Genomic DNA, 20,593 nt, shown 5'->3' on the forward strand with positions numbered 1-20,593 from the left:
GCACTCATAGCCGCCCTCGCGGCTGCACTCCGTGCCGTACTAGACCAGTGCCCAGCCATCGACAGCAACATCCGACAGATGTGCGACGCGGCTATTGCGGCACAGGAAGCTTTGCTGCTTCACCGCGACTAGGAGCGTCACCGCGCCTTACAAGCGCATACAAACAACCTGCCCGCGCGCTGTCAGGGCAGTCGCCGCCGCGTCTATCTCACCCTTCTTTCCATTCCCTATCCCTCTTGTGCAGTGCGGTTGAGGTGTCCTCATCCGAGAGACAGTTACTGCACTGCACATTAACCCAATTATTTCCTTCCCAAACAAGAACATCTCTCTCTCTCCCTCTCCCCTGACGACGCTTCGCCGTGCTCCCGGTCCTTTCTTTAGATTACTATCTATCTCTCTGCCCGTGCCGATCGCGACGTTTGGCTGGCGTAGATCGTTTCCCCTCCGAGACACCGAGTTCTTTGGTTCGTTCCGTTGGCTCAGGCGCACGTTTCGCTGCCGCGCCGAACGCTGCGTTGCTCGACGCTCACCGCGTGATAGGTGGGCGCTAAGTCCGATGCGGGGCGCATCGTAAGTGATCGCTGTGCCGTAGCGCATTGTCTTATACACCTTGGCGGCTCGACGGGAACGCTGTCGCGTCCCACTCTTGAAGGCGAAGCTTAAGCGTCCTCCAATTTTTTCTTCGCGCGCAATGCATTGTGGGTCGACACACTCGTCGGCGCTGACGTGCTAATGGAGCAGGAGCCAAATCTGCTCCGGGCCCGTCGGGGCGCGCTGGCAGCCGCCGGTTACGTCGGCGCTGCAGTGCGTCGGACTGTAGAAGTTGTTTCCGCCAACGTAACGTAGCGTGCGCGCGCGCGTTACGTCGGACTATAAACGGCCCTATAGTGGGTGAGTGTCGCGGAAAGGGGGGGGGGGGAGATTAACAACTATTATTTAATGCTCCTGCTGAGGTGGGATGAGGAAACGGGTGAAGAACAGCGGTATTGAGTAGAGGTCACACACTCATTCACTCACAGACAGGCCTCAATGTGGCCGCACAAGGTTGGGGTGGGAAGTATAAGTAAGGGGGCGAAACACTATGACTGCCTTTCGAGTCACCGCAACCGCACTGTGCCAGGTAAGGGGAGTTATACGGCAAGAGTGGGGGCGGGAGAAGGACAACCAGGCGCAAGCACTGTCGGAGGCTACAAATGCCACTGAGGAACGCGCCCCGCAAACAGGGAAGCGAGAGATACGGCTGAGATCCGTACAGCCACGCGACGCGAAGACACAGGTGCGGAGAGCTGTGGAGTGTCTAGCCACTGTAGCGGCAGTGCCGTGACGGGGAGAGGGCCGGCGAGGGCGGAGAGGACGGTAGCGGCGAGAGTCACCGCAACGGCGCTTCTCGGAGGACGGGGGCGAGAGGATAGGCGAGAACACGTGATCCGTCTTTGGAGGAGAAGGGGAGAGCAAGGCTCGAGCTGTGCGCGAGAGATGGCGCCAAGAGCGCGCTGGACCCGGCTACGGAGCTGGTTACTGCGAGGCACAACGGCGAGGCCGACGGTGACGCGAAACGCGGGAACGGGCGCCAAAGCACGGCGCTCTAAGAGAAAAATTCGCCATCCCAGCCCTCCGAAAGTGCATGTCTAGCGAAGCTGTTGAAAACAGCCACTACAACTACTGAAGGTGGTGTGCAATGTTTTATGGCTTTGGAGTAATGGTAGTATTGCTACGTTAGAGTATAATGGTAGGAATGGGAGTACTCGTAATTTTTATAGCACGCCGCCGCCCATAGCGGTGCAGCAATAACATTGAGATCACTTGCTAGGCTGGTCATTTTATATATACCGACGGCTACGGGACGTCACACCCCACGCCGCAAGCTGGCGTCACCGCGGCAGCTTGCGCAACGGTAATTATTACCAGGTAGCGTATGCGGGGAGCGCTACGTGCTTCGCATTGTTATCACAAGAACCTTATTATCAATTATGCGGTTCGGATACTCTTTTTAAGCTTGTTATTTATTGAAACGTATGCTGTTCTGTATATTGTATGAGTGATTCAAAAGAATGTAAGCCCTGTTCGCTTCACTGTGCTGAGTGCTTGTAGCCTCTTCCTTACGGGGCTATAAGCCATTGCATTTTTGCTTGCTTACTGGGTATGAGCCACTGATTATTATATTTTGCTGTCGACGGACGCGAAAGAATCCCAGGATCCTAGCCATATACAGCTACGCTGTAAAAATAGTATATACGGTATTTGAGCAATTAAATTATTTTGGTAGTCAGCGCCTGTGTGCTACATTCATGTCACGAACTTAGACCAACTCGCCTAAAACACTATCCTAATTCGAATGACCTGCGCCAGATGTTTTTGTATGTATGTGCGTGTTCTTGCTTATATAATGAACGTTCGTGCAAATCATAACGCTTTTCTTCCTTTATGCATTTTTTTCACATAATAAGTATTCATTTCTGGAAGCCAGGCGCTCGACGAGCAGCGTAACCTTTGCTCGGACAGCCCGTCTAATTCTGGCGTTAATTGTGCGTTCTCAGAAAACACTGGCGATTCGTCCTGTATTTCCCCCTGCTCTCAAGGCCACGGTGCGCGAATGTTGTTCCATTTTGCGCATCACGGTTCCCACTTTCATGCGCGTGGTAACGTTTCTTCACTTTCTCAGTGACGTCATGGTTGCCTACCCCCAACCCGCCCTCTCTATCAAGTGCATTACAACTTCTGCAATTCTTGAAAAACTACGTCACTCTGCGAAGATAACCTGAATTATGCCCACCCTCTGTACACTGCGATGCTTCATCGTAACTGCTTATGCATGTAGTGTTCTGAAGGTAAAATGGACTCGGTAAAAATAGTATTTTTTCCCCTTTTACTACAAGGCTGACTACGATGGAGACCGACCACAAGTAAAAAAAGAACGAAAAAAAAACGACAACATGATGCTAGTGATGAAAACTATCCGTAATTGACTATCAATAGCATCGATACTTTTTTTAAACTATATGTAGTGCAAAAGGATTTTTTGATAGTACGATTGATAGTATTACAATAGTTCGCTAGCGTTCAGTATTGACACTGCTATCAACTGTATCGTGGAGGAAGGAAATTAACTTCGCGTTATACGGAAATTAGCAAGCATGAACGAAGGAAGTTTGGATTCGTGCAGTAAAACTTTGCCAGCAGGAAAACAGTTTATCGGCTGTGCAGAACGCCGCCGTGGGTGGGCACCGATGTAGATTTCGACTTCTTACGGTTCTCAAACGCGTACATAGAAAGAGAAAAAAAGCAAAAAGAACACACAGGCATTTCAGGATCCTTCAGAAAAACGAAGTATTGTGATGTTTGAAAGTTACGCAATTCAGAAGCTGAAGTCAGAAGTGCGCGAGGTTAGTTGGGTTGCCCGCCTCTTAAAAAACGGACTCGATCGGCACTGCCACAGAAGTGGGTAGGGTTAGCCATTCACGTGCGACATTAGGACACTATTAGCCTAACATGCCTAACCTAACATGCAGAACGTCTGTAGCATAGACACCTGTTAATAATCATCACTACCCTAGATGAGAAACTTCATACTTCACTCGCCATCGCCGCCACTCTTTCACCCTGAAAAGAGAACGGGTTCGGCATGTGAAAAAAAAAAGAAAAAAAGCGACTATGTTGGAAATGCAGTCAAAGCATCATTAAAATGTTATCGCAGTAAATCGTGCTCCAAAGCTATACAGAGTGCACATTTTACTTTTAGTTATGAGATCGCAATTATAAGTATGGGCTAGCCATAAAGGGTGAGGAAACATCCACAAGAGGGAGAAACGAGGTGAGCCTAGAGAACTCAGGTATGAAAAAAAATGAAATATTTGCTTCCGTACTTGTTTATGTTTCGTATCATCAGTTGTTATACTTCTATAGGCCCGCAATATGTAAGGATTCATTTTCCAGTCTTTTTGCCCTCCCTCATTGGCTCCCATGACGACAGGCCTTCGCTATCGCCAATGCTGGCAAGTTACTGCCACGAATGATAAAAGAATAGAACCGAAAGGAAAGATTGTCAGTCTAACACACCTTCTGGCAGCTCTTATTTTAAACAATCCCGGCGCGTCCAAGCTTCCTGCGATGCGTTGTCAACAAGTGCATCGTCGGTTATTGACTTGTCTAAACAGAACAATAGCAATGAAACGGTTGTCGGGGCAGTCTGTGTCAGGACGCAGGCGCGAGCATGAAACCCATCTTTGTGCGATTTGTGCCAGCACAAGTATTGCGTTCTATATTAAGGCAGTAACATATGGGCTAGCTATAGTTGCTCGACTGATGTGTCATTCGCAGTGGAAGCAAAGAAACAAGACGAGCACGAAACACCAGTTATAGACAAAATGGCCACTGAGAATCAAATGGTTCGCCATGCAAACGTGCACTAGATTATATCGCCACACCAGGAGCTACATGCTTTGTGCTGCACTACAAGTGCGACGAACATAATTGGTCATCGAGCGCGTTACGCTTGATGACTCGTTCTATCAAGAGGCTTCGTCTCTTACGGAGCCATGATGACATCGCAGGGACGCGGAAGGCCTTGTCCGTTGTTACTGGTATCACGGAAGTAAAGCTTAGTTCGTTCTCTGTTGTCCTCGCTTCTCCGTTGGAACTTGAAGCTTCTCGGACGATGATCGGCAGTTGTTGATCAAACGCAGACAGGAATCGGTGGAGATCAGATGTACAAGAAATATTTATAGGTAAACTTTTCTATACACATGGCAGGTAAAACAAATACATTACAAACTTGAACAATTGAGAAACAAAGTCTCACTCTTCGACTGTCTCAATGACTGTTAGAGCCCAGACTCGTTTTAACGTACATAGTACGGAGGCTCACTGATCTATCAGCAATTCTGAGCAAAACACGCCAGGCCCGAACAAGTTATCGCAAGGCCGCCTCAAATCTCAAGGGCGTCTCTAGGCCGCAAATGTTTCGGAAGCAGGGGCATCGATACCACGTAGTGCGGCCGTACTCAAAGTTTGTCCGCGTGGGAGACTGATGGCCCTCCATGTCCTTCAAATTTATTGTCTACAAGACAAAGTTCTCCGAGTGCGTGTTTCCAAGACGCCGCCGTCCGAATGCACTCTTCACGTGTGCACCACATCCCTACAGCGTGCACTGTAAGTTGGCCTTCGACACCACACAGGCAGTCGCACCGAACAACAAGGCTGGCGATTGCGTTCCGGACGCGTAGAAGAATAGGTCCCTGCTCAGTACATGCGGCACGGGGTCAAAGTTGCTAAGCCCTTGTTAACCACGGCGGCGCCTCCAATTGGTCAGGTACTCGGGAGATCGACCCACAATACCTTGTACAGCGGTTCCTTTCAAGGCTGGTCTGTGTGGACTCGTGTGACCGTCGGCGGACTGCCAACACCGTGCGCACAATACCGACTTCCTGGAATCGGCACTCTCCCTCCTGGCGCCTGCCGCGACGCGTCACCCAACACCGCGCGGTGCCTGTGACCCCGCATAACACAGCAACTGTTGCCCCGCTGACATGGGGGGAAGTGAACTCCCTCTCTATACACAAAGCACGTGGCCGATTCGTGACACTTAAGAGCACGAACAATCAGAGCGACCTTACAACGGACGTGTTTGTGTTCAAGCCGCCTTAGTCTTCAATGAAACTACATTAGGACGAACAGCTGCAGCTTCCTTATCATTTCCGACTAATGTTTTATGGACCAAAATGGTGCCAATGGCTCCGATATAAAAAAAAAATAATTTAGGGCAGCTTCGCACTAGCAGCGCGAAAACTGGGTAAACAGCGAATCTGGCGGCGCCCCCTAGGTTATTCTTGTTTCGGCTACGTTTATGAGTGGGTATGCTTGGAGACTGGGTCAAGTTTCCTGCGTGGTGTCGTCGTTAGCCCCCCAAAGAGCAACGAACACTCGGTCGTTAAAGCATGTACAATGTGTTGTTTTATTTTCAGTACCAGTCATTTCTATTGTCATCCGATGACACAACTACACAGGCGCTTCGACAACTCGCTGAGGTTTCGCCGCCGCTTCACTGGCGCGATATTCGGAATTGGACCGAAGTCGTCGCATCCGCCGGTCGAGTAGCAGCGCGGCGGCTTTCGCGCCATGCTTCTTTTTTTTTGGGGGGGGGGGGGGGTAGTGACGCTCTTCTTCTGTCGCCCCATCTCTCCGTCGGAAACCCAGGTGTTCGGTTGGCGCGGCGGCGGAGCGGAGCTGTTTTTATACCCCCGTTTAGATCGCGGCTTAGATCACGGCTTAGATCCGCATCTTCGCATGCGCGGCCTCCGTACGGCGCCGCGAGGCAAAGCTACGGTAAAGCGGTGCCGGAGCGCTCGATGACGTTATAGCTCGGCGAGGTTTTGCTGCGCACGTTCGCCGGCCTAACCACCAGCTTAAAAAGCATCGCTGTTAAAATTTTAGTGTTGCCTCCCATAGGCATGACTATACACGACGCGCTCCCGGAGCTCACGGCGTGCTTGCCCCACACTACGCGTTAGATGTTGCTCCATTCACGTGGGAGATAGGTCAGCGGTTTGCTGCGTAGGGACTGCTAACTGTATCTGGGGCCGAATCTTATAACGGTTCGGAAGGGGAACGGTTCACTTGGCCTGATCTGATTGGTCAAAATTTTGCTTGCGTCAGAGACAGCGGGGCGGCACCGCAAGTTATGATCACGTCACGCATCTGTCAATAATTTCCACAGCGAACCCGTCTTGGCTAAGAGCGGAACCGGCGAAGGGGTAGTCCGCTTTGGGTTCCGTTGCTGTGGCTTGGCTGTTGGCTTGTGACCCTGGCCGCACGCGCCGGTCGCGCGACCACGGAGACACGCGGGCGTGCGTTGATTGTTTCGGAGGCTATTACTTGCCTTTGTCGTATGCTTGGCGTTGCTCTGTCGGTATCGACCACGGCTGGAAGTGCGATACGCATTCGAAGAAATGACGGATAATGAGTTTCACCGGACGCCCCTGCCGGCTTTATGACTAGACCTTTCGCAGGCTACGCTATCAATTGGAGGACTCTCGGGTGCAAGCGTACCAGTGGTCATTACACGCAGAGGACGGAATTGCGCGCTGCGGTTCATCGCCACCGGCCTGTAGCCCCCAGGGGTGCGATCAGAGATGGTTGTTCGGCGCGTTCGTTCGGTTACCGGCGCGCGCGATTGGCCTACTCCGCGCCGACGTCGCGAGCCACGGGGCGCCGCCCCGTTTTTGGTGACGTCAAAATGACGACACGCTCCTGTCAATCATCCACCCACCGAGCATTTCGTCCGAACGCGACGGGGGTTGAGAAGTTTGGAGCGATCACACGGCTTCGCATGGCGCGTCTGGTGGATTGGATTGGATCCAACAGGCGGCCTTTTCGGCTGCGGAATGGCACGTTTTAATCCAGTGCATAGTGTAACTCTAGAAAATGGCGCTTCCGTTGGAAACAGGGTGCTGCGCTGGCGTTTCTAGAGGAAGGAGGAGAGCGGGTGGCGGTGCGAAACGCGTTTGAAGAAATGGCAGAAAGTGAATTCCGCGTCGTTTTTGTTTCCCGATACAAATAATTCGTTGGTTGTACAGTGAAATCGACAACATCATCGGTGTCAGCGAGCCTCTGGGGTGTTGTCGCTGCCGCTTGAAAAGTGCGCCACTCTTTCCGTCGTTTTTTTTTCTTTTTCCTTCTCGCTGTGAGCGACAACACCTAGGGACGACGCAAAGAACCTTATAGTTATAAATTGCAGTAGTCACACGTATTACTATTTGAAAACGTGTTTGGGCTTGAGAAGAAAAAATACATTTTTTTAAATAAAGATTTCATTCAAATGGAAGACGAGAAACATTTGGCTTTGTAGTATACTGTTTGCAAGCAGACGACAAATGACGGAGGTAAACTTCCCGGGAGGTCACTGCTTCCTGATTGGCTGCTCTCTCCGCCCCGCTGTCACAAATTTTGCATACTGCAACTTTGTGACGTTGCAGCAACTGAACAGAACGCGTATCGAACAAAATATCTCCGATCGCGCCCCAGAGGTCTTTCGAAAGCGAACTATTAATCGGAATGGGCTAGATCTCTGCTGCCGACACTGTCCACGAAGTTGCTCTCGCAATTACTGCGTTGGCCGTTAGAAGCGCTGGGTCAGCTTTCCCGTGACCTCAGCTTCAAAGTCAATGCCAAGGAGATATTTGCATGGTGAGATCGAATTCCCAGTGCTATCGCCAGCGTGAACAGCTCGCAGATCACTGTTCAACAACGAGAAGGGTTCAACTTAGGCTGATCCAGTGCTTCCTTCGTTCAGCTAATAAAACTATGCAGTCAGGACGGGAACATATTGTGGAGATATCTTATTTCGCTGCCCTTTATTCTCTAGTTCGGGATTGCCGCACTTTGTTCGTCAATTTCGCGGCACAGCGCACCATCAGCACCACGCTTTTCGATTTTAGTTCGCGCAGGCGTGTATATCGTAATGCTCTATTTCAAGTTCCATTGCTTCTATCACGCGACGTGGCGTGGGGAAAATCGCAGCGATAGCGGCAGCGCGGCGGAGAGCGAGTCATGTCTGCGCCGATGACGAAGGGCGAAAAAAGAAGGAAAATTTATACAGTCGGCTGTACTATAGGTGGCCCTAAGAACCAGTTCATAGTTTTGTTGCGCTCGCTGCTTAGGAAGTGCTGGCAGTTCCTTCCTGCTGCGTGCATCGTACGAGCTCCTGGTAGCAGACGACACAGCGCTGCGCTCTGCCAACTCATTTACGGTTGCGATACCGCCGGTCGACAGAGAATGAAAAAGAATGACATTAACGAATTACTTTTGGATTGCGTAAACGCCCGACACGACACATTTATACTTTAGAACTTGCTGTATAATATTTAATTTATATTTTATATTTAATTAGCAAGCAGGAACATTCTACAGTTGCTCGATTAGCTGGTCATATAATGACGTACTCTTCAGCGGTGGCACCCTCTCATCTACTGGTCGCGTCTTCCCCTTCTTCCACCACCGGCTTGGGAGTGGCCCATTTAGTGACGTAAGCGGCGAAGTGAACGGTTCGCTTTCCGAAACCTTATAAAATTCCGCCCCTGGGCGCTGTAGCCTAAGTTCGAGCCCCATTTTTGCCAAACTGCTCACTCTATTTTGTTCCTATACTAAGCCTACGGTATAGGGTAGCTTACATCGTATTTCGCTGACTCTTGTGAAGTTCCAAATGAATTTTCTCGGATCCCTAATAATGTTGGAAGCAGTTCGGATTCCCGCTCAGGAAGAGGTTCGAACGGGCGAAGAAGAATTTCGTGCTCAAAACGCTCGCTCGAAGAGTGGCAGAGCCTCTCTGAGCAAGCGTTTCAGTCCCTTCGTGATCTTTCGCCGACTGTGTTGCGTCAGGACGCGCACTATCGCTTCACTGAATATGGAAATCGCCATTGGCGGATTTGTTTCAACGGTCGAGCAGACTTGCTCGCAGACTTGGCGGAATAGAATTACAGAGAGAGAGGGGGGGGAAAGAGGGAGGGAGGGAGAGACAAATGAAAAGCACAGCATAGTTTCGTATGAATGACCGAGTACTGAGGATGTTCCATGTGTTGCATCGCGCCTGATCTCGCTCGTGTAGCGAGCAACGAAGATCCAAAGCGGTGTTGCAGAGGCCATTTAAGGTAATATACCAGGAGAAAATGTTTCAAAAGAAAACATTAAAGCGGCGTAAAACACCGTCATAACAGCTTTTCTCTTGGTGATATCAGTGTCACAGTACTCTGCAATAAAAAAAGAGTTTATGTCCCTAACGAGACTGTAGGTGGTCTGTTGAAGGTCATTGCGAAGTAGGGTAAACAACTTGCACAAGATTTGCGGTAGCGTATAATAAGTAGAAAGCCGACCCCATGGGGTGCATATTCATGGCAGAAAGCGCAAACAGGAGCAGAACGAACGAACGGTATTGCGGGAAGGAGCTCCGACTCAAGCAGAGAATTAATAGAACCATATTTGTGATGCAAGTGTGTTTGCAAACTCACAAGAACGAGCAATAAGAGTCGCGGGTTAGCCCGCCCCTATCACCTACGACAAACATTCGCGGCTGCGCGCAGACAATTCTGCTGGCATCACTGCCGCTTTGTATAGTCGGCTTTCGTACGCAGATCCACCTCGTAGACAGAACGGTATAGGCTGTGGCCCGGGAGTGTCCAAAGTCGCTGGCGACACACTGGGCTATGGGCGTATTCTTGCTGAGCACGGAGTCGCGGCTTCGACCCCCGGCTGCGGCAAAGATCGAAACCCGACAGAGGTGCACCTTAGGTGCACGCTCAAGAATCCCATGAAAAATGTTTGGTCCACGGGAAGGGCCATGCACGGGCTTTTCGTCGGCCTCGGTACGCGTAAACGTGTGCAATCCAAGCAAAGCCAAAAAAAAAAAAAACTGCAGGATACCACGTCGCACTCTATACTGCGTTTTCCTTCCGAGTAATATATCACCCGCGCCTTTGTTTTGCCCGAGCAAACATCCTGCTTGCTGCACCTCTAGAGGACCCCTACATTTTTTTCTTTTGTCTTCCTACCCTGCGTTTCGCTCGGTGGCACCGGCTTCGAGCCCAACTTGTTAGACCGTCGCTCTGGTTTATATCTGCATCGTGTACAGCAGCGCGCACTGATGAGGCTGCGTCATGTGTCATCATCATCATCATCATCATCCTGGTTACGCCCACTGCAGGGCAAAGGCCTCTCCCATATTTCTCCAACAACCCCGGTCATGTAATAATTGTGGCCATGCCGTCCCTGCAAACTTCTTAATCTCATCCGCCCACCTAACTTTCTGCCGCCCCCTGCTACGCTTCCCTTCCCTTGGAATCCAGTCCGTAACCCTTAATGACCATCGGTTATCTTCCCTCCTCATTACATGTCCTGCCCATGCCCATTTCTTTTTCTTGATTTCAACTAAGATGTCATTAACTCGCGTTTGTCCCCTCACCCAATCTGCTCTCTTCTTATCCCTTAACGTTACACCTATCATTCTTCTTTCCATAGCTCGTTGCGTCGTCCTCAATTTGAGTAGAACCCTTTTCGTAAGCCTCCAGGTTTCTGCCCCGTAGGTGAGTACTGGTAAGACACAGCTATTTTACACTTTTCTCTTGAGGGATAATGGCAACCTGCGGTTCATGATCTGAGAATGCCTGCCAAACGCACCCCAGCCCATTCTTATTCTCCTAATTATTTCCGTCTCATGATCCGGATCCGCCGTAACTACCTGCCCCAAGTAGGTGTATTCCCTTACGACTTCCAGTGCCTCGCTGCCTATTGTAAATTGCTGTTCTATTCCGAGACTGTTAAACATTACTTTAGTTTTCTGCAGATTAATTTTTAGACCCACTCTTCTGCTTTGCCTCTCCAGGTCAGTGAGCATGCATTGCAGTTGGTCCCCTGAGTTACTAAGCAAGGCAATATCATCAGCGAATCGCAAGTTACTAAAGTATTCTCGATTTACTTTTATCCCCATTTCTTGCCAATGCAGGTCTCTGAATACCTCCTGTAAACACGCTGTGAATAGCATTGGAGGGATCGTATCTCCCTGCCTGACGCCTTTCTTTATTGGGATTTTGTTGCTTTCTTTATGGAGGACTACGGTGGCTGTGGAGCCGCTATAGATATATTTCAGTATTTTTACATACGGCTCGTCTACACCCCGATTCCGTAATGCCTCCATGACTGCTGAGGTTTCGACAGAATCAAATGCTTTCTCGTAATCAATGAAAGCTATATATAAGGGTTGGTTATATTCCGCACATTTCTTATCACCTGATTGATAGTGTGAATATGATCTATTGTTGAGTAGCCTTTACGAAATCCTGCCTGGTCCTTTGCTTGACAGAAGTCTAAGGTGTTCCTGATTCTATTTGCGATTACCTTAGTAAATAGTTTATAGGAAACGGACAGTAAGCTGATCGGTCTATAATTTTTCAAGTCTTTGGCGTCCCCTTTCTTATGGATTAGGATTATGTTAGCGTTTTTCCAAGATTCCGGTACGCTCGACGTTATGAGGCATTGCGTATACAGGGTGGCCAGTTTCTCTAGAACAATCTGCCCACCACCCTTTAACAAATCTGCTGTTACCTGATCCTCCCCAGCTGCCTTCCCCCTTTGCATATCTCCCAAGGCTTTCTTTACTTCTTCCGGCGTTACCTGTGAGATTTCGAATTCCTCTAGACTGCTTTCTCTTCCATTATCGTCGTGGGTGGCACTGGTACTGTATAAATCTCTAGAGAACTCCTCAGCCACTTGAACTATCTCATCGATATTAGTAATGATATTGCCGGCTTTGTCTCTTAACGCATACATCTGATTCTTGCCAATTCCTAGTCATCTTCTTCACTGTTTTTAGGCTTCCTCCGTTCCTGAGCGCATGTTCGATTCTATCCATATTATACTTCCTTATGTCAGCTGTCTTACGCTTGTTGATTAACTTCGAAAGTTCTGCCAGTTCTATTCTAGCTGTAGGGTTAGAGGCTTTTATACATTGGCGTTTCTTGATCAGATCGTTCGTCTCCTGCGATAGTTTACTGGTATCCTGCCTAACGGAGTTACCACCGACTTCCATTGCGCACTCCTTAACGATGCCCACAAGATTGTCGTTCATTGCTTCAACACTAAGGTGTTCTTCCTGAGTTAAAGCCGAATACGTGTTCTGTAGCTTGATCTGGAATTGCTCTATTTTCCCTCTTACCGCTAACTCATTGATCGGCTTCTTATGTACCAGTTTCTTCCGTTCCCTCCTCAGGTCTAGGCTAATTCGAGTTGTTACCATCCTGCGGTCACTGCAGCGCACCTTGCCGAGCACGTCCACATCCTGTATGATGCCAGGGTTAGCGCAGAGTATGAAGTCTATTTCCTTTCTAGTCTCGCCGTTCATGTATCACTGCTGCTTTTTGGCGTACGCGCCATCGATGTTCTATATGTACAGTGGCAACATTGGTTGGATCGCGAGTTTTCAGAAGGGCCCAACACCTGAGCCGCCTAATGCATACCATCTTCAATATCTTTCTTTCTTCCTTTCTTTTCTTAGATACCCTATATTACCCTTCGCTCGACGATAAGGTCATGATAGTCCCCGAGGAGCTATATGGATAACGACGCTCGAGGAGGCGCTGACTGCGACGATGCAGCGGGAAACTCACTAAAACAGCTATCGATTTTCAAGTAAGAACACCTCAACTCTTGCCAAAAAGTGCTACTGGTCTGTCTCTCCTGGGTGATGCCAGAAGAGGCTACTCCAAGGCCTCACTCACTTGATGTCTTTGAACGACAGAAAGCTGAGCTAGTTGGTAAGGATTCATTATGCAAAATAGAAGTGAGGCGTGCAGACAGGACACAAGAGTAGAGAAGTGGACAACACGATTCTTTCCGCTGAATCTGGCGATTCTTTCCGCTGAATCTATTCTTTCCGCTGAATCATGGCGCCAAGTTAGGTTCTACCAGGAGTGTCTAAGGGTCCGTTGCGCGGCCCTGGGAGGCGGTCACCTTTGGAACCGCCCTTACAACGATTGGAATAAGTTAGCCATGCAACATGCGGACTTCCTATGGAGGATGAAACTTCCGGAGCTTCAACAAAGTAAGGAGAAACACCTTTCTAATAATTCGCCGTCAAATAATGTACTGGTTCTTGGAGACGCCATTGTAAGTGATAACCATAGAAGAACCCTTGCTTTAGGCCCTAAGCACTGTTTTAAGCCAAACATAAAACCCGTTGAAGTTTTAAGCTTACCGCGCTGCATAACCAGGTTCGTTCCGGAAGAAGAACGCTCACGCTGTATTTCGGATTGCATTGCTAGCCTTCAACAATCTAATTCCCATTTTAAGACGCCTGACCCTGTCCGACCGTTAGTTGATTACCTTGTGGAGCATAAACTTAGACCTGTAATATCTGACAAGGAAGGTTATTTCGTAATTATGCCAGATGACGTGTTTTCAGAAAAAGCGATTTCAGCCATAGAAAAGAATTTGCAACCAGTCAAACTCAAGCCTTCGGTAGTTAAGCAACGTGCGGTTGACCTCTTGTCAAGACATAATCTTGATAGGCTTGTATGTAATGTCAAGAAAGCTAAATCCCTCACGTTAGAACTGTTTTTCTCGGCCAAGACTCATAAACAAGAAATTCCTTTTCGTGCTATAGTGTCAGAGGAAGGGACGTGGCAGGTCTGTGTCGCTAGTTACCTACAGAACTGCCTAGCTTCACTAATTTTTTCAGATCCCTTTTGCCTACGTAATTCTCAGGCGCTAGTTCACTATTTAAGAGAGGAGAATCCGGGTGATTGTACAGCTTTTAGTATGGATATCGAAGACCTGTATTATTCCTTGCCGCATGACGGGTTGCTAAATTCCGTAAATGAATGCATTAAAGAACAAGTGCAAGAGTCGGCTTTTATTGACAGATGCGGTGTCTCCACGGGAGCTTTTCTAGAAATTCTTTCAATGTACTTGAAGTCGACGCTGATTGGGTGGAGAGATGGCGTTTTTCTGCAGAAATCAGGCATTTGCATTGGCTCAAAGGTTGCCCCTATTCTTAGCAACATTTACCTGAGTAAGGTTGACAACTGCTTAGAAAAAGCCTTAGGTGATAGCGTTATCAAGATATTTCGTTACGTTGATGATTACCTGATTTTCTGCAATAGGGAAGAATTAGACTCGGCTGCTACCTCAGTAAGTGAGCAATTTAAACTTTATGGGGGAGGATTAAAGTTTACCAAGGAATTACCTCAGAGACACGTAATTCAGTTTCTTGACATTTCCTTGATCTTCGAACAAAATCATGTTTGTTGGCAGTACTCCCCAAGATCTTCGAAGCCGTTGCTAAACTTTCAATCCAAGCATTCTAAATTAGTAAAAAACGGAATTGCCATGTCGTGCCTTAAGTCTTCCCTCACAAGATCTTGCATGCACAAAATGAGCGCCAGTTTTAATGCGCAGGTCCGGCGCCTATTAGAAGCAGGTTATCCTAATGTAGCGGTGGCCGCTGTAGCTGAGCGCCTAAAGAAGTCGGTTTCGAGGGGGACGGACGTAATTACAGAAAGCAGTAATCGCAAAAAAAGAGTAGTGGCTATTCCGTATATTCATTCAGTGTCGCACAGGCTTAAAAAAGTTGCTAGTAGATATGATGTCAATGTTGCTTTCACTGCTCCCAATAAGCTAGGTAAGATATGCGCTGCCGTACAGAATAAAAAGGAGCGGGTTAAAGGCAAAAAACGAACAGATATTTGTCCAGTGAAGCACAATAAGAACAACAGTTTTACAGAATGTCGTATGGGTGTGGTATATCCCATTCCCCTTAGCTGTGGCCAGTTCTACGTAGGGCAAACGGGACGGTGTATCAATCAGAGGCTAATGGAGCATAAAAGGTCGTTAACCGGTGGATCGCCTTCTAATCTTTCGCTACATTGCCGAGATTGTAACTGCAAGCCAAAGTTAGATGAATGCGCGATACTGTACAGGCATAAGAATGAAGATACGCGTCTTATGGTAGAGGCATGGCATATCTATAATGGCGGAAGTGCGTGCGTGAGTCAGCCTTCGATTACTTTACATAAGGAAGAGATTAAGTGCCTTAACAGTTATCTCTCACGTAGACCAGCACGTGCACTCGATTGACACGTGGTGTTACCATTCCTGAGCATGCGCAGATGAGTTTTGTGTCTTCTTTCATTTTTCGCCTCAGTGCTCCCTTCAGTTGATAGTCGGCGTTCGTGTTGTCCACTTCTCTACTCTTGTGTCCTGTCTGCACGCCTCACTTCTATTTTGCATAATGAATTGATGTCTTTCTTTTGTCCTTCTCGTACAATGTCAAGCAGCGCAGCCAACGTGTCAGCTGACTCACTGATCGATGAGGTTCATGGTAGTACAACATGCGCCAGCGCTTTGTTCTGTTGCGCTTGCCGGTATAAGGAATCCGTGTACGGCGATAAACGACCCCATTTTTAGCAATAGGCCGACAGATGGGGAGAAGGAATGCCTTTTGGCCTATCGTGATGTTTGGTTATACGAGTACTGAGCCAACGCCCCGGCTGATCAGCATATGCATGCCTTGAAAAAAAAAGATACAAACGCAAGATATGCGTCACACTCACGCTGTCCTCCTTGAGTAGCTGCGGCAGGCGGGCGATGGCGTGTTTCGTGAGGGCGGGTATGTGCGGGTGCTCGACCTGGATGTTGCAGTGCTGTCCACGGAAGTCCTCGTCGCCGGAGCGCGTCAGCGACACAACCTCGAGACACTGGTCGTAGTCACCGTAGTCCGACATGGTCACATCCAGGATGCCTGACGGGGGCCGCCCGATGGAGTCCAGCACTGAGCGACATGCGCAAGGCGGCGAAGAAGAAAACAATGAGCTCTTTAGTACTCGCAACGAAGCAGCAATAAGTAGCCGAGGTACTCGTATTAACGTTCTGCTGCCTAAAGTGCAAACTAATTACAGAAAAATTGTCATTTTCCTCTTTCATTTTATTATTGAATGCACTTCAGATAGAAAGAAATAATGCCGGTTATGTATTTTAGCGAAAACAATTTTTTTTTTGTTCAATGCACCTGCTGTGTTCCATTAACTTATTTAACTGCCCGTCTCGTATTGTGATTTTCATGCTCACTACTGAAATTTGAGACAGCTTTTATAAGTGCCAACATCTAAGTTTTGTCTATATAATTTGTTGGCTAGAATATTTTTTACAGCAATAATTTAGGAAGTCCAGTCCGTCTGCCGTATGTAACATTGGGACCTGCTCCATAATCTCCTATGTATATGTCTACTGTTGATAGATAGTTTGATAGATTCATTTTCTGCTTCATTCGCTCCACTGCAATCCATTTATGACAGAACGAAGAGAGAGAAAGGGACAGAGGAAAGACAGGGAGGTTAATAAAGGCGCACGTCCGATTGGCTGATCTGTGCTGGATGAAGGGCAGAAAAAAAATAATCAGAAGGGCTAAGACATGTGAGAGAAAATATTACCAACGCGCACGTGGCGGGGCGCCTGACATCATTTCACAGCCTGCCATGTCAGTCGGTCGGTCGGTCGGTATGGGAGTAACAGAGAATATGGGAGTAACAGAGAAGAATCTTCGAACTGCAGTTCGACCGGGCTGCGGATTCCTGCAGTTTAGATGCTTAAAATCGAAAAGGAAAAAGGAAACCTGACCACAGAACAGCGTAATCACTATCACAGGTGTATTGTTGCCTTCTGCCTGATTCGACTCGTTTGCGACATGTCTGTGGCTGCCAAGGACTGCCTTCGAGTCCGTGTACAGCATATTTACAGACAAGAATGCACACCGAGTTCACGCCACATTTTCCGAATAATAAATAACTAAGATACCACAACTATATAGCAAGCATGGTTGCGGCGTTTTTGGTAAAAACATTTAAGAGAATTCCTTCTCAAGTTTTAACGAAGACAAGTCCTGTTGACGAAATGTTGGCGTGACGCTGTTACTTCGGGTGCTATAACGTAAAACTATTCCAAACTTCTCCATTCCAATTCTGCAATCAGCTCTCCGCGATTGGTCAGTCAGTCAAGAACTTTATTGAGGTCCTGAGGGGTCTAAGCTGTTGGAGACCGCACGCGGGGAGCTCCTTGGGCCGAAACCGTAGGCGACGCCCAAGTCGGGACGGGAACATGGTGACGCTCCGCCAGTTCTTGGGCCCTCTGGACGGCCTTGAGTTGGAATTTGAGGTCCGGGCTTTTGAGGGCTTCTTCCCATTCGGGCTCACTGGAGAGAGGGCCCTTTGGTAACGCGGTACATTGCCAAAGCATGTGCGAGAGTGAGCAATAGGGTTCTGGGCAGTCTGGGCAATTTGCCGGGATTTCTGAGTTGTGGCTTAGTAGGCCTCGTGACGGATACGAGTCCGTTTGCAGCATTCGAAACACGGCCGCCTGCACGCGTTCGACTTTGGCGTGCGGGAGCGGGTATTTAATTCTGCCTTTTCGATAGTGTGACGTGATTTCTTGGTAAGTGAGTAGCGGGTCATGAAACTGAATGTCCAGCCCCTCGGAGGCCGGCTATTGGTCAAAAGTGTTTTTATTGGTCAAAAGGTCAAATGTGGTGTTCCTTAGAGCAGTTTCATTATATTCCGCTTAATTAGTTAATTAAGCAAGATCAATAATGCATTCTTTTAAATATTCACTGTAGGGCCAAATGCGTTTCGTTGATTTGCAGAGGGGGTCCAGAAACGACCGATCAAAATTTTTGCTGGCAACGCACATGCTGCGTGGTGATTCAGCCTTTAAAAAAAGCCCGCGAAATATGAAATGAAACCACGTGACTACGCTCATGCGCTATCGTATTGCAGCTACTTGGAAAAAATCCGAGGACAAGATGCTGTGTGCAAATAACAAGCAACACTGAAAACAGCATCACTTCACATGTAATGCCCTGTAACTCAAGAGGCAGATATCTCCCTTTTCACATATAGTGTGTCCGTTACACCCAAAGCCGACGGTGGGCGTTGCCTCTGTAGATGACTGTAAGATCACAGCGGGCCGGTGACTGCGACTTAGGAGGGCGAGGATACCAAACCACAACAAATTCACCTACGAGCCATTTCTTCTTTTGCTTCGCCTTCGACCGCCTTCGGAGTTGACCAACATTAACGACCTATACTTACCATGCCTTCACAGCGGAGGATAAGAAAAAGAGAAAAAGCACAGAACGAATGAAAGTGAAAGGAGCTTGCATGCTGCAGAAAATCCGTAGCAGGCATGCATTTCTCTAATAACGCGTATCTGCACCTTTGCAAGATTCTTTCGTGCATCTGATAAAGCGACGTGTGCCGCGCACACGTATAGACCTTTTCATCGGGCGAGGAGGAAACGGCCCGCGGCAAGCCTTTCCTCCTCTCTGGCTTGTGCGATTCGGCGTGGCGTTGCTTGAAGGTATTGCTGTCGCGTGCTGCAGAACGATTTCGACACGTTTTAGCTGGTACTTTGTGAAATTTACGCAATGTCCATTCTCATAAGGTCGTCAGGGAGCCTTTCGGTGCGTCGGTAACTACAGTAAGCGGAAATATCTCTTTGGGGGCGCAAACATGTGACGCGCATTATGAGCCGCGGTGTCTGTATGTGTTAACTATTTTGCGTATATCAGTTTTGATTCAACGAAGAGAACCAGTGTCTCTGTATGGCCAGCATGAAATGGTAAATCTGCTCACTATCTGATCGCTTGGCGCAGGGAATAAAACATAAGAATGCATACTCGTGCACGGCCAACCTAAGGCAACCACGAAACATCTGAGCGGCCGGCACTATCAAATATTTGTGATACACCGCCATCGTTCTCACGGATTTCAAGTCTAGTAGGCTTGAAATCACTATATCTCTACGCTAGCCTCCTACGCGAGGCCGATGGTGCTGCTCAACATAGCGATCATTGTGGTTTGTGAACCAGCATGATACATATGTAGCTATATGCTTCGGTATTGCCTTTTTGCTCTGCAAAGCCATAATATATGAGAGGGGTCGCGTAAAAATAATACGATGTCTATTTTTGAGCACAACATTTCCGTAATACGTGTGGGTGCGTCGTAGAGAACGGAACGAACACAACCGAATAAAAAAAAATCGATTATCGTCCTCTTTCTCAAAAAAAGAAGAAAACGGGCTAACGCCGTAATACGACCTCGCATAGTCACGTCGCATAATGTTTATAGATCTGTAAACGTTTATGCCGTCTGCTTGGACTATCCGCTATATGGCAGATGTCTGTAGAAGATATAGATCTAATCCAGCACCTACCACTGCTTAGGACGCTCGCACAGTTCGTAAACGGTCACTTTGCTGGACAAGCTTAATTCACACTGTAAGGTGTGCTGTTATTACTAACCAGAACTACCTTATTGATGGGTGGAAACCTCATCCACGGAACCAAGTATTCACGCAATGTAATCTGCAGCTAACAGTTTGAACACTTGTTAAAGTATGACAGCACGGCTCCTATCGTAGCAGAACGGTACCCACGCTGTTACATCATCGCGTATGTTTCATTGCTCCTAAACCACAGAAATAAAAATAGAGGATAATACTGCAATAAGGTCACATTAGTGAATGGAACATTCAGAAATACACAAGTGATGTCCGAGGTTGATTGTAGGCTCAAATATGAGCGCACACATCGCACTGCGTGCTCCGTTCGCCTCAACGCCAGCAGAAAGTCCGGCCATACCGACTTTAACCACTTGAGTACGTCGCACAGAACCGTTTACCACGTAGAAGACGCAACGTTATACTGAATAGACCTCACGAGCGCGAAAACAAACGCCAGAAACTACCACCGAGCATATGCCTCCCATGCAAAACTACAGTCGGCATGCTCGCCCAAGCCAGCACGACGACTTCCCATAGATGGCGTCACTGCGTCGCAATATGGTGGCGCCCATGAAAAAATGGTCTATAGAGTCGAGTGCGATGTGCACTCATTGGTATTCGTCGGCGCAGGGGTCGGGTGTGGTGCATCGCTGGATTCACGGAAAACACGAGTGGCAAATAGTTTGTCACCGATTCTCGATAGGGATGACCCAACGAAATTTCGTATTCTGTTGCGGTATTAAGTCTTATCAGCCACTGCACCACCACTATTCTAGTA

The 20,593-nt window shown here is 48.2% G+C and overlaps 1 protein-coding gene across 5 annotated transcripts in view; it reads right to left on the reverse strand.

Annotated features, from left to right (window-relative positions):
* Positions 1–16,303, reverse strand: part of LOC139051314 (nose resistant to fluoxetine protein 6-like) — a 97,284-nt gene extending 80,981 nt beyond the window's left edge. For 2 of the 5 annotated variants that reach the window (XM_070528323.1, XM_070528321.1), the window contains exons 1-2: positions 16,092–16,303; positions 3,571–3,600 (exon numbers count right to left, since the gene is read on the reverse strand). In XM_070528323.1, the coding sequence (XP_070384424.1) occupies positions 3,571–3,600; positions 16,092–16,262 (201 nt within the window). In that variant the 5' untranslated portion in view covers positions 16,263–16,303. The remainder of the gene's footprint in view (positions 1–3,570; positions 3,601–16,091) is intronic. The other 3 variants (XM_070528325.1, XM_070528324.1, XM_070528322.1) reach the window with 2 other exon arrangements.
* Between the last annotated feature and the right edge of the window lie 4,290 nt (positions 16,304–20,593).

This window comes from Dermacentor albipictus, unplaced genomic scaffold (genome assembly GCF_038994185.2).
Source record: "Dermacentor albipictus isolate Rhodes 1998 colony unplaced genomic scaffold, USDA_Dalb.pri_finalv2 scaffold_11, whole genome shotgun sequence".
In the NCBI taxonomy this organism is placed as follows: Eukaryota; Metazoa; Arthropoda; class Arachnida; order Ixodida; family Ixodidae; genus Dermacentor; species Dermacentor albipictus.